This window comes from Sander lucioperca, chromosome 13, assembly GCF_008315115.2.
Source record: "Sander lucioperca isolate FBNREF2018 chromosome 13, SLUC_FBN_1.2, whole genome shotgun sequence".
NCBI lineage: Eukaryota > Metazoa > Chordata > Actinopteri > Perciformes > Percidae > Sander > Sander lucioperca.
The window spans coordinates 27,546,416-27,560,841 of NC_050185.1; the positions used below are offsets into that span (position 1 = coordinate 27,546,416).

Consider the following 14,426-nt stretch of genomic DNA (forward strand, 5'->3'; position numbering starts at 1 on the left):
AACTTCCTTTTGTTTCGGAGACTCACCCTGGCCAGGCTGACCCCACCAGGAACTTTGTAGGGGACGTACTTCCTGTAGATGTGTCCCACCCTGGAGCAAGGGATGTCCTCCATCCGACCACCACACATCCACACCTGCAGAGAGAGACACACACACACACACACACACACACACACACACACACACATAAACACCATATCAGGTCAAAGCAATGGGGAGGTTAGAAAGTAAAGATAAGGGAAACATGGAAGAAGTGGGAGGATGACAGCATGTGTGTACAGGGTGGCAGGTTTTGCTGACTGGGTTGTGCATCCTAGGACAGAAGGATGAAAGGACGGAGAGTAGAGATGTACAGCCAGACTCATGACTAGAACCGGATATACTAACAGCATGTAAGCTTAGATAAAAGCTTGAAGTCCAGATGAAATGCTTTTTTAACCCATCTAGATCACATGCCCGGTCTTGTTTTGCACCTATTCAGCAATATATGCCAAAAAACCTAGAATTTTTTTTTTTATTTCTTTGTATTTTTATATCAACATCGACCTAAATCTAAACATGATTTCTTCCTGTAAAACAAACAAAAATAAATCCCATGTGCTTATGTAAGCTAGCACGAACCAAATTTCAACCAAATGACATCCACCTGTCAATCGATCTGCAACTGCTAGCAGCACAGAGCTATGAGCTACATCCATACTACAGATTCATTAGCTAGCTAGCAACCAACAGCAGTGACAGAGTGGCTGCTAATGAGTTAGTCTCGCATTGCCACATCGTCCTCCACAGCGCTGCGGAGGAAGGTCTGGCTAGTCCACGCCGCATTCCGGGATGGGAGAAAAACATGCTCTGGTTTATTGGCATTTCTTTAAACCAATCACAATCGTCTTGCGATTGATTGATTGATTGATGGATAGATGGATGGATGGAACGTGATTTACCTGCATGTACTGCCGGCAGCACAGCATCTTTCACCCTCTTCCTGATCTAACAGCAACAACAGGTGAGGGAACAGTCCTCAGTACTACGCTAAGCTCTGAGCCTGCCCACTTTTTAGCGATGCAATCAAATGCGAAGGATTTGATGCACCACTCAAATATACTAGATAATCACAGTACAGAAGCTAAAGACGCTCCGACTTTCGTTACAGTGGGACTTGCATTTGCGTTTCGTTTTTCATGGGGAGTGCAGGAGTGAGAAAACCATTCAAAATGACTCCCCAGTTCATGTGTTTGTAGATTGTATTTAGACCAGAGAGAGAGAGAGAGAGAGAGAGAGACAGAGACAGAGACAGAGAGAGAGAGAGAGAGTAAATGACATCAATTGAACCAGATAAGTCAATCAAGCTTAGCTTAATTACAAAGACTGAAATTAGATTTGTTCCACTGCTTTTGGAAGGCAGAGCCACCGTTTCAACTCCACAGGGTCCGAGTATTGTTAAATTTTTAAAGATAGATTCTAATCAGAGCAGTTTGAGCTCAGAAGGTCAGACAGTAAAAGTTTGTGGAAGCTTTTTAAGATTTTGAACTCAACTGCACTATCTAGTGGACTGAAAGAGCAAATTATTTAATTATTCTAGCACCAAAAAGTTTAATCCTGGTGTGCAATTTATCTAATAAAAGATTGATACCTGGCATCCGTGTATCGATACAGTATTGCCACACATAATATATCGTGATGCAGTTTAAATGAATCAATGCAATGATTATTTCCAAGGCCCCCAATACTCACAATACAATATTATATACTGCAATTTTAAACATATACTACATTCTGCGATATATTGCAATTTATTAATTATTTTTCCAAATTAAAATGATTTCCCCAAGGGAAAACATTGTCAACATCTGTTTTATGTAAAATGGTCAAATTATCTTATAAAAGACTGATACTTGGCATTCGTGTATTGATACAGAATTGCCATCGATACCACACCGACCTCCACAAGCTCCCAAATCTTGCAATCTACTCCTACTCCGGTTTGGACTGGAATCTCCCAGCTCTAGTCTGAAAAGCTGCTTCGATAGAAGCAACATTTCTCAAGTTTTTTTCCCTCCATACTTAGCCTGGAAATCCAGACCAAAATCCGAAAGATTAAAGGTCTGGCATTGAGTAATGAAAATGTCCCAACTCGAGGGGCGGCACATTTGAAAATCTCACTGCACGCAATTGGATAACACTACGACCAACCACAACAATACACGGGGTGACGTATCCAGAGCCCCATACGCTTAGCTACCAGCAGAGCTAACTGGTAGATTAATCTCTTAGCTACCAGCAGAGCTAACTGGTAGATTAAACTCTTAGCTACCAGCAGAGCTAACTGGTAGATTAAACTCTTAGCTACCAGCAGAGCTAACTGGCAGATTAATCTCTTAGCTACCAGCAGAGCTAACTGGTAGATTAATCTCTTAGCTACCAGATGAGCTAACTGGTAGATTAAACTCTTAGCTACCAGCGGAGCTAACTGGTAGATTAAACTGTCGTCAGCCGTTTAGCTCGCCTCTGGCCCGCCTATATCAGATACACCGATGTGATTGGTGCAGCTTGGCTACAAGGGCATAGTTAATGAGAATCATTACTGAATGCCAGAGTGACTCGCTGAGAAAATTTAAACTGTGATCTTGCCAGAACTCTTTCCAGGGTACTCCATACTATGCTTTTATTCTGAATGACTTGCAATGTCTCAACAGGTTGGAGTTTGGTGTCTTTCTGATAGACAGGGGAAGAACAGTAAGTCAATACTGAGAGTAAAATGGTGCTCTTTCCTAGGGCTGGGACGATATGCTTTTGTCCCGATTTGATTCTTTCACGATACATGGGTGCCGATTGGATTTGTATTGTGATCTTCAAGTTATTGCGATTCTAGAAGTAATGCGATTCGATTGTATCAAGTATTGTGATTTTCTTTTCCTTCTTTAACAAAAATAAATTGATTAATCCACTTCTAGAGACAATATATCATGAGACATTTCTAAAAACTGATTGTTTTCTAAGAAGAATGCACATCACATGTCAGTCAGTCAGTCTGACATTTATTTAATTTGTAAAGAAGAACATAACATGGATTTTCTGCATTTTCTGCTTTCGCTCTGTTTTGCTGGGAACGGATCTGATGTAGTCGCCGTCGGCGGCACTGCATAACAGAAAACATTTAGGTCAATCTTTGGTAAAAAATATAAATACAAAATATCGATTCTGGAGAAAAGAATACATTTTAAAAATCGTTACAAAAAAAATCACGATACATACCAGTGTACTCCCTGGCTTTGTGTACGCCTTAGGTGGCGTATTTGGCGGGAGCATTTAGGCGTCATTCCTCAAGAAAATGTTACATTTTCCAATTAAATAAAATGCAATTTCCCAAAACATTTTGTGTCTTTGTGGGTTTTAGCGTCTCTGTGTAGTCGTGTTGTGTCTCTTTTTAGTCCTTTTTGTTTTCTTTGGGGTTGTTTTGGGTCTCTGTGGTCATTTGGCGTCTCTTGGTGGTCGCTTTGTGTCTCTTTGTGGTAGTTTTGAGTCTCTTATTTCACATCATTTTGGACCGTTATTATCACCATATCTGTGTCTAAAACGTTGGAAAAGCTAGAGCAGATAATACAGTAAATAACACTCAAAAAACTTAAAGACAAAACTTTAAGCTAAAAAAGTCCAAATACAATCATTAGATCTGAGAAAAGTCGTTTACTTACATTAATTCTTTGAGTATAGGTGCTGCACCTAAACCTTAAAATGGCGGCGAAAACCCTGCATACGATTTTCGATTGTTTTTCCTACCCCTCCTCTCTCCCTGACTGATGCACTTTCCTTTTGGACTTGATGATGTCCAGTCACTTTCTTTGTCTTCTGCATCACTGCCCCTTCCTGATCCTCCAGAGTGGACATCAGCTGGCTGCTATTTCAATTCAATTACTCCTTGTCAGGTTTGTTGCACCACTCCGGCTTGGACAAACGGAATCAGGGGAAATAAAAGATTGAATCCACCCTCTCCGTATCTCGCGGAAGGTAAAGGTCTGACCTGCGGCGCCGATCCCTTCCATCGTCTTCATCCCAGACTCAAAAACACTTGAGCTTAATAACCGGGGCACCTCACTGCGGGAGGGATCAAGAGCTGGACTTCAGCGCAGTCAGATGCAATTGAAAGTCTTATCACTCATGTGTCAATCCATTCTGAATACAGTATTGTGGTGCTGCAGAGACGTCCCGGCCTGCAAATGTTATCCTATACACTAAAGAAAAAATCTTTTTCTGGTACAGATCCTTGCAAAAATCCCACTATAATTATTTAAATTTTAATATTTTTCAATGAAAATCATGATACAAATATGATCATTTCCTCCAATATCGTGAATCATATTGCAATCGCAATATCAGTCAAAATAATCACAATTCCTCATATCGTGCAGCCCTACCTCAAACTATGAAGGCTAAAACCACCATGGCAGAGAATGGCACTACCATCTCTTTTGAAAAATAACTTTTCATTTATCCAGTGCTTTTCATAAAAAGTAACAAATTAAGAAAGAAAAACACAGCTCACCTGGTATCAGATTTAGCTGAGGGGCTGGAACTACAGGCTATAAAACTTAATGGGGGAAAAAAGCATCCACACACTCAGGCTATGTTCACACTTGGCATCTATTTTGCAAAGAAAAAGTTGACTAGGGCGCTTTTATAATAAATTAAAAAAAGCTGGCAGCGTTTTGGTTCCAAAAAGCAGCCGAGAGCGTCTTTTGTTGCTATAACAACAGCTACTGCTACAGTATCCTAGAGCGCTATGTGCTGCGGTGCTAACGTTAGATAAAACAAAGTGGTGGAGCGAGCTAGAGAAAGAACAGAGAGAGAGAGAGAGAGAGAGAGAGAGAGAGAGAGAGAGAGAGAGAGAGAGAGAGATGCTAACGTTGATTAATGAACAATGCATCCGGTTCGGCGAAGTGCTACAAATGCGGAAGTGCCTTAAACCTGCATTCTATCTGAATTCCAGCAGGGGGCGACACATGCGGTTGCAAAAGGAGATCGGTTTCTATAGAAGTCTATGAGAAAGTGACCCACTTCTCACTTGATTTATTACCTCAGTAAACATTTTCATAATGAGTTTATGGTCTCAATCGCTAGTTTTAAGTCTTCTGCAACACAGAATGATGTTAATTTTTTGAATTATGGTCTTGGTGATTTTAAAATCGGCAATAAAGCACGGGGTGTTTTAGGGCGTGGTTATGATGTGATTGCCAGTGAAAGTGTGTAACGTAACGTGGCTCCTCCCTCACTCCTCCCTCTCGTCTAAAATCGTCACATCCTCAACCAGGATGGCTGCGTCCGTAACGGCAAACTCGACGACTCATAGCAGATCTCCACAAACCAATGGGTGACGTCACACATGCTCTGTCCATTAATATTATACAGTCTATGAAGCAGTGCTAACGTTAGATAAAACAAAGCAAGGTCCCCCAACTGTCATACCCTGTACAGGGAGCACCCGGTCATATCGTATAGTTCGCCGACTCCAAAACATAATGTGCAAAATAATAGTTTTTCTCGATTACATTGTTTTTGTGATCGTTAGGAACAGCCTTGGAAGGTGTGTATAACACAAACATGTCCAATCAAATCAAACTGGCTAGCACTGGCCTTTGTGCTTAATTGAGTGAGACGTCAAAAGCTCTTACTCATTCAGACCAGAATTCAATTATTGTGACGGGCCGTCCTGTCCAGAGCCCGCTGACGGATGCAGCAGGGCGGGCTGGGGGGGTAACTAGGTCTTAACATGCTGGCCAAGTCAGAAACAGTTATGGCTACGCAACGGAATAATTCATATTGAAGCAGCAGACAGAAGCATAATCTAATAGGGTGTTCGGAGTATGATTAATGTGGAGAGTGAGTATGTTTAGCTCAAATGACTGAAACAAGAGTTGAAACCATAATGAGGAAAGTCTCATGGGCTTTTCTGTAGCTGCTCAGTTACTGAGCTGTGGATGAACAAATTAAACATTAGGGGGAAACATATGGAACACACCCTTTCCTGGACTTAAAGCAAATTCAATGTCATAATATTGATGCTTTTTGATGAAACTTACGCCGACCTCACGCCAAACAACTTTTCAAGCGATTCCACTGTCGCAGACTAATGTCCAATATCAGAATTCAATTCAATTTCAATTCAATTTTATTTATAGTATCAAATCATAACAAGAGTTATCTCGAGACACTTTACAGATAGAGTAGGTCTAGACCACACTCTATAATTTACAAAGCCCCAACAATTCCAGTAACTCCCCCAAGAGCAAGCATTAGCAGTGGCTAATGTGACAGTGGCGAGGAATAACTTCCTTTTAGGAAGAAACCTGGACAGACCCAGGCTCTTGGTAGGAAGTGTCTGATTGTGCCGTTTGGGGATGTGATGAAGAGTGGCAATAATAGTCACAAAGATAATGGAACAGTGACTACAAATGGTAGTCGTAGTAGTTCATGTCATAACAGGGCACTGCAGGGCGTTACAGGATGTAGCGTGGCACAGCACAGCATGGGTATGACAATGAATCCCTGAGAGCCTTGCTAGAGTCGGGGCGCTCCGTCGTCTTCATAGTTGGGTGTAAGGTCATAAAACTTAGTCCCAGTCAGTCTTTTACCTCTTGACGTTCAGACAAAATCAAATATGTTTGATATTATCTAAATTTTAAGTCTTGGTAGTGAAGTTAAATCATGTGAACATTGTCAACAACCAATGGGTGCGCTTCCTCCAGCACCAAACAGGAAGCAGCCAACAGCTAGAGCCAGTGTTGTTTATGGTTCCTATGGCACCACGCTAAGCTAAACGCTAAAGAGAGAAAGTTGCTGATTTTCAACCCTTCTGAAGCTCGTCATCCAACGGGTGGATAAACACAGACCTCCGGGTACTGGAGACATTCATCTGCATGTACGGTAGAACAGGAAAATCTGCAAATTTTCCCTTAACCCTCCTGTTGTCCTCGGGTCAAATTTGACCAATTTTCAAAAAGTTTCTATATCAGAAATTTGGGTTTCTTTCAACCAAATTGTCAAAAACAAATAACGTGGATAGTTCTATACAACGCTCTTCACAAGTGAAATAAATGATCAGTTCACTACTTTCATTGAATTTGGGTGTTTTATTCAATTTATAGCATTTGAAAAAATGATAAAAGAACATTGAAAAACGGGACAAAAACTTTGTAAAACGTGACCAAAACTTTGGGAAAGGCTTCAAAAACGTCAGGAAAAGAAGCGACAAAAGTGTTGGAAGCAACGGACTAAAACGTTATAAAAAATGCGTGAATTTAAAATTTTGACCCAGAAAAAACAAGAAGTTGCATAGTAGACGGGAAGACAACACAAGGGTTAAAGTTACCATCTAACGCTAGCGGTAGCTAGTTAGCTTGGATACATGTTTTCATAGTCTCGTTTGCCAGACCTTCCTCCACAGCGCTGCGAAGGAGGGTCTGGCTAGTCCACACAGCATTCCTGAATGGGAGGAAAACGTGGTTTATTGGCATTTCTTTAAACCAATCACAATCGTCTCGGGCGGTGCTAAGCGCCGGAGAAAAGCCGCTGTGTCGCTGCAAATTAGGCTCGGAAGGAACTTCTTTTGGTGGAACGTGTACGTTTAAAAGTCAGATAGTCTAGCTAGCTGTCTGGATTTACCCTGTAGAGATCTGAGGAGCAGTTAACCATAGTCCTCAGAAATCCACCAGAGTTTAAAATGCCAACACAAAGGAAGCCCAAGGCAACGGATATCCGGCCTAAATGAGTGAAATCCGGTGCATTTTCCGGCGGCAACGGAGCAATCGGGGAAGTGGAACGTCAAGGATATAGACAACATTTTTCAAAACGAATCTAGTTGTAGTCTTACAATGTGTGACCCTGCGAGATCCCCAGTCTTTACATATTACGACATGTCTTTTACGTAAGATGTGAGATGGTTGTTTTTAGATGTGGGACGGTGTCAGACTTTAGGCTTTTCAAAGTCTGTCCAAAGTTTTCTAGTGTCTGGTAGGCATTAACTCAAAATGAGTCATATACATATTCAAATAATATTCGAATATTTAATGCTCAATTGCAACCTGTAAAATAATATGTACTACACTACTCAGGCTTATGCATTGTCGATGGCATTACAAGCATGAGGTTGTTGTTACACGTTCCGTCCACTAGAGGGGCTTCCAACATTAGCCTGGCCTTGAGGGGACCTGCACGCAACTTTGTTTACATTTATTTTCCACCACAAGCACACAGCGACAAACACAAATCAACAGAGAACTCTGGAATGAAACATTATCAACAAGTGTAGTGAAGCAGCTCTGTTGTAAAGGCTAACGGTGCTCGGTTAGCACAATGACATCATGTTAGAAAGCACAGCCGAAACGTTTTGTCATAAACTAGCTAGGTCATTTGTAAGTAACAAATGATGCTAACGGCATTAATAACTAAGCCAAACGGGGCTGTCACTACTATTTTAGTGATTTATAAGCAACCTGTTTCTTGCAGATTGTCACGTTACTGACAATACAGCTATTAGAAGGTAATATATAAGTAGAAGCTAACTCTGACAGCTGTAGGGCAGCTAACATTACCTTTAGCGGTCTTCATGAAGCTCCCAGCTACGCTAACGTTACTGTACCTCGCGACGCAGTCAGCTAGAAAACAAGAACGAGCTAACTAATGTTAACATAAGCACTTTGGCTCGGTGGAAGTCGATTTTAAAGTCATGTTAAAACTATTTCCCGTCCTTCTTACGATTTCCAGCCGCAGCCTGTCACTCCCCCGTGTACTAACGTTACGTAACGCTAGCTCTGTAATGTTGTACTAACGTTACTCGGTACGTAACGTTAGCTCCGTAATGTTGTACTAACGTTATCTTAGACCTCACAATGCCTTGTGTTTCTCACTCTCGCTAAGTTATTGTTCATAAGACGTGACATGAGTGACACATGCGGGTAGGCCAAGGCGAGAAGAGGGAGATTAGCTAACATTAGCCAACATATTTATAAAAAAAAGTCACATTCGAATAGTAATTTCAGCATTCGAATAGTATTGATTTTTTTACTATTCGAATTATATTCGAATTTCGGCATTCGTTCCAACAGCCCTAACACTGACTGACTCCAATCATAAAACATGAAGGACCCACTCACACTCAACATTTCTAAAGTGAGACGGAGGTCCAGGTGACACTTGATTATTGACAGGGGCGGGGCTAGAAGGGGGTCACGGGGTGACTGATTGGCAGACTGTGCCAATAGAAAATGTGTATTGTATTGGGATACACAATTTGTTTAAAATGAAATAAATTGAAACTAATAATGAATGTGATGTTTTATTTAGCAGAATTACATTATGTTGTTGTATCCAATATTTCTTATATTTCTAAGAAAATGTTCTATGCTGTATTCTGATAAAATGTAACCTGACTGATTACTGGCCCCCCTGTGCCAACCCACTTAGGCCGGTTACACACTGGATGCGTCGCGCGAGCGTGGCGTTTCTGTTGCGTCTCAGAAGCGTGGCGGCTGCGTGGATTTTTCTGTGTCCTACACACCAGAAGCGTGTCTGACGCGGCGCTGCTGCTGCTGCTAGGTACAGGGAGGGCTGATCTTGGGACATATAACAACTTAGTGTAGCTGTAAAGAGCCTATATAGCCTATCTGATGTTGGACCGTCACTCAGAACACACACTACGTTGTTATTGTAGCCTATCCTACCCTTTATATGTAGGCTTGTTCCACGTATGGGGAGAGAGTTGTTAAAAATAAATATATAGCCTACTGATTTGATTAAAGCAAGACAACGTCGGCAGTATTGACTGCAAAATATGTTACAGAATATTTCGTTGCTATATTTGAAAATCTTTTCTCTGAAATTTTTTATTACATTTATATCTACATTGATGTCAAAACCTAGAGACTTTCAAACATCAAGATGTCATTTGTTAATATGCATTTGTGTCTAAATGACATATAAACATCTTTTCCTATTCTATTTTGCCTGGAAACGCTTCCAACACGCTCGCGTCTCGCGTGAAAAATAGGCGTCGGTTCTATTTCTAGCAGGCACGCATCTCACGCAGGCAGCAAGCTCTAACCTGTTAACATGGGAGCCGAAATAAAAACGGACACGCCACGCAGCTGACACGCTCGCGCGACGCATCCGGTGTGTAACCGGCCTTAAAAAATCTTAATAATCGCTACTGGCAGTGCACTGTATGGTGCCGGCGTATTTCATTTTTCTCACCTTGAAGGAGATCTCGTACTGCTCTCCTCCCCAGATCTCCAGACCCGTGTCATATCCTCCCAGCTCCCAGAACCACTTCCTGTCCACGGCAAACAGTCCACCTGCCATCACGGGAGACCTGCAGGACACACACAAACACACAGTCACACACAAGTAGGGACAAAGAGTAACAAACCCCCCCCCAATGATCAAAACAGGGCTTAATATTTGTTCCTTTTCAATGTTTTTTTTCACATTTCTGTTCAAAGTTTTTGTCGCCTTTGTATTTCATAGTTACTGTTTTTCGTCAGATCGTTTACAGATCTCAACAATTCCGAGCGCACTTGAAGGCAGCTTCAAGAAAAGAGATGGAGGGACTGGGGAAACAGTCAGCTGTTCCACAAACTCCTGGGCAGTTCAGTGCTTGTGTTTGGTGTTTTATGGTCTGGCTAGTCCACACAGCTTTTCAGGATGGGAGAAATACGTGCTCTGGCTTATTGGTATTTCTTTAAACCAATCACAATCGTCTTGGGCGGATGCCAACAGAAATAGTGATAGTTGGTCAAACAGCGAGCCTCTGTTCCAAACCAGACGAACACACTTGATTTAAAATGGTAATGCAGCGACCCAGAGTCACCGCTCACACTGCTGCTGCTCTGTTGCTTAGCAACTACTTTTTGTTTAGCTGGTGTTCAGGGACTGCTTTTTTGGGGACAGGTTGGTTTTCTGGAAGCCATTTCAGTTGACTTTATTCATATAAAAATGATATATATTAGGGCTGTCAATCGATTCAAATTTTGAATCGTGATTAATCGCATGAACGTCCATAGTTAACTCGCGATTACTCGCAAATTAATCACACATTTTTATCCGTTCTAAATGTACTTAATAATGGGTATTTTTTTACGTTTTTATTACTCAAGTGCTATTTGAGGCTACATTTACATTGCCACGTTCTGGTTTTTAAGCAGAGTTTTGAGCCAAAAGCGATCTCCGTGCACACAAGTGTTTTTATCTCCAGTAGTAGTAGCCGGTAGTTGCCATGGTAACGTTAGTAGCTTTAGTCTCAGAGAACGAGACGGCGTGACCGATAAGACCCAATCAGGAGGAGAAACGTTGGCATCAGTGTTGGCAAAGGTCTCCGGTTTAGAGGCTCGGAAACGCCAGAGCAAGGGGAATGAGAGGGGGAAACGCCAGAGCAGGGGGAATGAGAGGGGGAAACGCCAGAGCAGGGGGAATGAGAGGGGGAAACGCCAGAGCAGGGGGAATGAGAGGAGGAAACACCATAGACTGTATATAAGAATGGACCAACAGATCCCGTTGCTCTGGACGGAGACCAGTGAAGGCCGTTAGAAGCACTTTTCCGGTGAGCGCTGAGCGTTACTGAGCAGCCTCCAACTGAGAGAGACGGCGTAAATGTGACGTGAGCAACGTGTCTGAAAGTTGGAAGTCTTCTGGTAGCTGTGCCAAGAGAAATCTCAATCATTCCCAATCTTGCAGAGACGGAGAGCGTAGGTATATGTAAGGAGATAACATAGACACAGGCTAATTATTGCTAACTAAAAGCTAGTTAACATTAGTAATTGCACTTAAACAGCTAATGTGAGACGAAACTGCCTGCGCGCTTCTCCTGTACTATACGGTAATTCCTCTACTATGCGACAGTAAGTCGCGTGGTTATGACCCAATCGTTAGCCTATTTTTATAAAAACGTCTGCTACGGAGCCATAACGTGAAGTACAAGGTAATGGAGCCTTTTATATATTGTCGTGTTTCTTTAGAAATAAACAACGGACAAATAGAGTCTTTAAACGCTTCAGATGTAAAGTTATTCGCTGTCAAAGTGGCGCCAAAATGAATGGCAGTCAATGGAATACTAACGGGGGGTGATCGCTTTGTAGCATTAAAATGGCGCCATAGGAGGTTCGCGGTCCGAGGAGAAGCTTACCCCCTTGGGAAACACCAGAGCATATATATATATATATATATATATATATATATATATATATATATATATATATATATATAACATTTTTTTATTTCTTTTTGTATAAAATCCCTACAATATTGTCACGATATCAATGTGTTTGATCAAGAATATCGTGATATTCTCCATGTCGCGCAGCCCTAATATATATATATATATATATATATATATATACACACACACACACACATAATATTCTGAGCAACTATATTACATATTCTTAAATAAAAACATTAAGTAGCTTAACAGTGCCAAATGTTCTGACAAAACAACTCAAGAAAAGATGTATGGCTTATGTCTGGAAAAAGGGTATTAGTGTCTGGTTAGATTTGTAATCTTCACTTTTCACACTTTTCTTTTGATAAGAAGTTCTTGATTTAAACCATCATTTTGAGTTGTTATAGGTCTGCTTGTGTTTCGACAACATTTGCCCGGAGCGGGTATAAGTTTCCAGAATCCCTGCTGGTCTTCCTTAGTCACTGTTCTTTGGCAAGTGTCTAACAGAAACTGAAGGTAAATAAAAAAAAAAAAAAAAGATTGAACTCAGCATGCAAAGAATATTCCGACTAACAATCTAGATTTAATTAGAAAAGCTCCAGTTGATATTGTCCATTTCAGTCCATTGACCCTAGAGGAGAAAGGCCTGAGCTTATTGCTGAATGAAACATTGAAGCCCAAAGGAGGGATATGAGAGAGAGAGAGAGAGAGAGAGAGAGAGAGGGAGAGAGAGAGGGAGAGAGAGAGAGAGAGAGAGAGAGAGAGAGAAGAGAAAGAAAAGAAAGCCAAAGAGGTGACGGCATTGACAAAAGAGACAGGGATGGAAGCATGAGAACGGGAATAAAATCATTCTCACACAGACACACACAGACACAGACACACATACACACACACACCTATAATATGGATTTTTTCCGTCCCGGCGTGCCTCATTCTCCGCTGCTGCAATGTCAATCAGAATGAAAATGAAAATCTTTGCGACTCAAATTGGATTTGCACTGATGAAGGTCATTTCATTGGGCAAGAAGAGCAGACTAATTCACGAAATGAGGATTGATTCTGATTGTTCCGCAGCCCATTTCTTCTCCTTCGGTCTCTTATCTTCCTGCAGCACAGCCGCACTTGCCTGATGATACCTACTGTATTTCCCAGGACGCCCAGAGAGTCTTTGGCATCCAGACACGGAGAAATGTTGTCTGACTAATCCCTCAAGGCTCACAAATGGAGTGCCTGGCATCACACACAGAGCTATTATGGCCTTACAAATAACAAAATGTGTCTCTAGGGTAGAGTTTATTTATTCCGGCATTCACAAACTTAAAGGTTACCTGCCGTCAAAATGCTACTTGTCGAGGAAGTGGAAAGTTATCGCTTGGGCTGCCATTTCACAGTTTACACCAAAATACTCTAAATGAGTCCCAGTTTATTTCCTGTTGCAGTCCAAGGAAACTTTACAAGTACTGTGCACTGCAAACAAGGGAATTATTATAGTGAAACTAGACTCAAATCTGCCCGAGTTAGCGCTAATGATGTGAAATCGTAGAGACATGAGTATAACACAGACCCAAGTAATTGATGATGAAATTTGATGGCAACTATTTTCATAGTTGCCATCAAATTAATTGATTAGTTGTCATAATTTTCAATAAATCTCAACTACAGAGATTATTCACATCACAATTAACCCAAGGTGACAAAATCAAAGAACTTATATCCAACCAACAGTTCAAAACCAAAATATTTGGCAATGTGCGTGATAAATGACAACATGATAATCAGAATAAAATCCTCGCTCCATGGTGTTTAAAGCCCCCAACGGCGACTTCAAGGCAGCGCTGCGACTGTCGACTTCAAGGCACTTAACCCTAACCATAGCAACCCTGACCCTAACCGTCGACTTCAAGGCACCTAACCATAGCAACCCTGACCCTAACCGTTGACTTCAAGGCACCTAACCCTAACCATAGCAACCCTGACCCTAACCGTCGACTTCAAGGTACTTAACCCTAACCCTAACCATAGCAACCCTGACCCTAACCGTCGACTTCAAGGCACCTAACCATAGCAACCCTGACCCTAACCGTTGACTTCAAGGCACCTAACCCTGACCCTAACCATTGCCTAATTCTAGGCAGCGCTGCCTGGCAGGACACGTTGGGGGCTTGAAACACCAAACACCAAAATCCTCCTGCAAATATCAAATATGTGATAGAATAACTCA

At 41.6% G+C, this 14,426-nt stretch overlaps 1 protein-coding gene across 1 annotated transcript in view; it reads right to left on the minus strand.

Annotated features, from left to right (window-relative positions):
- LOC116055960 (polypeptide N-acetylgalactosaminyltransferase 10-like) overlaps window positions 1-14,426 on the minus strand; it is a 122,770-nt gene that overhangs the window by 17,653 nt on the left and 90,691 nt on the right. Inside the window, exons 7-8 of the mRNA XM_031308041.2 lie at window positions 10,243-10,360; window positions 27-134 (exon numbers count right to left, since the gene is read on the minus strand). Of these exons, the coding sequence (XP_031163901.1) occupies window positions 27-134; window positions 10,243-10,360 (226 nt within the window). The remainder of the gene's footprint in view (window positions 1-26; window positions 135-10,242; window positions 10,361-14,426) is intronic.